This window comes from Etheostoma spectabile, chromosome 19 (genome assembly GCF_008692095.1).
Source record: "Etheostoma spectabile isolate EspeVRDwgs_2016 chromosome 19, UIUC_Espe_1.0, whole genome shotgun sequence".
Lineage (NCBI taxonomy): Eukaryota > Metazoa > Chordata > Actinopteri > Perciformes > Percidae > Etheostoma > Etheostoma spectabile.
Window position 1 is genome coordinate 10,988,442 of NC_045751.1, and position 2,539 is coordinate 10,990,980.

A 2,539-nucleotide genomic window follows, 5' to 3' on the forward strand; every position below is an offset into this window, starting at 1 on the left:
CACACACACACACACTCCCGTTTTAGTTGGAAACATTCAAGCAGTCCGACTGTTGAACAACAAAACATGATGCAAATTTTTCACACTGACCTGAAATGCACTCCTGCACTTTTTTTTAGCAACATGGATGGTTCCCAACAACGCTCCTCACAAGTCAAATAAATAATCCGTTCATTACTTTTCATTGAATTTGGGTGGTTTTTTTCAATTTTATAGCATTTGGAGAAAAAAAGAATTGATAAAAGAAAATGTCGAAAAAAGACAAATGTCAATAAAAGTGACTAAAATGTGACAAAAATGGCGAACAAAGTGACAAAAATGTCAAAAGTGACAAATGTAAAAAAAAAAAAAAGCTTTAAAAATTTGGGGAAAGAAAAAGTCGAAACATTGAAAAAGCGACAATAAACATTGAGGGAAAGACACAAAAGTGTCAAAAATGACGACCATAACCTTGATAAAAGGTTTTTCATTTGAAATTTGGACTCAGAAAAACTAAGATTTGCAGGTCGGCGGGAAGACAACACAACGGTTAAATGCTCTACTTTAAATAGCAATTGCACTTTATGCATGATCTATGAAGTATTTTTATCAATAAATGTAATCTCAAATGTTGTTTTTTAATATATTGTAAATGTAACAGCGTGCTCAGCGTGTAACACCAAATTACATGGCATGACATGACAATAAAACCCCCTCCACTTGACTAGATTTTGATATTGAATGCTGACATAATGTGTGTATTGTTGCTGCACGTAGGTTTGCCAGAAGACCTTCCAGTACCAGCGAATGTTGAACAGACATCTCAAGTGTCACAACGACACCAAGAGACACCCGTGCAGCTTCTGCGGAAAAGGCTTCAACGACACCTTCGACCTAAAGAGACACGTCCGCACGCACACAGGTAGCGTTCACACGCTCACGTCTGTCGCACACGCACGTTTACACAAAAGGTAACAATGACAGAAGCAAGTGATATCATATACACTCACCGGCCACTTTATTATTAGGTACCCCATGCTAGTAACGGGTTGGACCCCCTTTTGCCTTCAGAACTGCCTCAATTCTTCGTGGCATAGATTCAACAAGGTGCTGAAGCATTCCTCAGGGAGTTTGGTCCATATTGACATGATGGCATCACACAGTTGCCGCAGATTTGTCGGCTGCACATCCATGATGCAATCTCCCTTCCACCACATCCCAAAGATGCTCTATTGGATTGAGATCTGGTGACTGTGGAGCCATTTGGTACAGCGAACTCATTGTCATGTTCAAGAAACCAGTCTGTGATGATTCCAGCTTATGACATGGCGCATCATCCTGCTGAAAGTAGCCATCAGAGTTGGGTACATTATGGTCATAAAGGGATGGACATGGTCAGCAACAATACTCAGGTAGGCTTGGCGTTGCAACGATGCTCAATTGGTACCAAGGGGCCCAAAGAGTGCCAAGAAAATATTCCCCACACCATGACACCACCACCACCAGCCTGAACCTTGATACAAGGCAGGATGGATCCATGCTTTCATGTTGTAGACGCCAAATTTCTTACCCTACCATCCGACTGTCGCAGCAGAAATCGAGACTCATCAGACCAGGCAACGTTTTTCAATCTCTATTGTCCAATTTCGATGAGCTTGTGCAAAGGTAGTCTCAGTTTCCTGTTCTTAGCTGAAGAGTGGCACCCGATGTGGTCTTCTGCTGCTGTAGCCCATCTGCCTCAAAGTTGGACGTACTGTGCGTTCAGAGATGCTCTTCTGCCCACCTTGGTTGTACGGTGGTTTTTTGAGTCACTGTTCCCTTCTATCAGCTCGAACCAGTCTGGCCATTCTCCTCTGACCTCTGGCATCAACAAGGCATTTCCGCCCACAGAATGCCGCTCACTGGATGTTTTTTCTTTTTCGGACCATTTCCTGTAAACCCTAGAGATGGTTGTTGTGCGTGAAAATCCCAGTAGATTAGCAGTTTCTGAAATACTCAGACACCCTTCTGGCACCAACAATCATGCCACGTTCAAAGTCACTCAAATCACCTTTCTTCCCATACGATGCTCGGTTTGAACTGCAGGAGATTCTCTTACCTGTCTACATGCCTAAATGCACTGAGTTGCCGCATGTGGATTGGCTGCTTAGAAATTAAGTGTTAACGAGCAGTTGGACAGGTGTACCTAATAAAGTGGCCGGTGAGTGTATATTCTAATCAGTGGTGGAAGAAGTATTCAGGTACTTGCTAAAGTAGTAATACCACACTGTAAAAAATGCTGTGTTAAAAGTAAAAGTATGTAAGTATCATCAGGAAAATCTATATAACCCTCATGTTGTCCTCGGGTCACACTGACCCGTTTTCCTACATCAATGTTCTTTTTAATGTTGTTTTTAATTCCCCAAAATAACATGATTGATTCCACACAACGCTCTTTGGCAAGCACACATCTCTACTTTCATTAATTTTTGGGTGTCATATTCAATTTTATAGCATTTAGAGAACTAAAAATGGAAGTGTTGTTGAAATAGTATTGAGTAAAAGTTGACATATTCCAGTC

The 2,539-nt window shown here is 41.5% G+C and overlaps 1 protein-coding gene across 2 annotated transcripts in view; it reads left to right on the forward strand.

Annotated features, from left to right (window-relative positions):
- ovol1a (ovo-like zinc finger 1a) overlaps positions 1-2,539 on the forward strand; it is a 22,273-nt gene that overhangs the window by 17,695 nt on the left and 2,039 nt on the right. For both annotated transcript variants that reach the window (XM_032499444.1, XM_032499445.1), the window contains one exon: positions 757-901. In XM_032499444.1, coding sequence (XP_032355335.1) covers positions 757-901 — 145 coding nt within the window. The remainder of the gene's footprint in view (positions 1-756; positions 902-2,539) is intronic.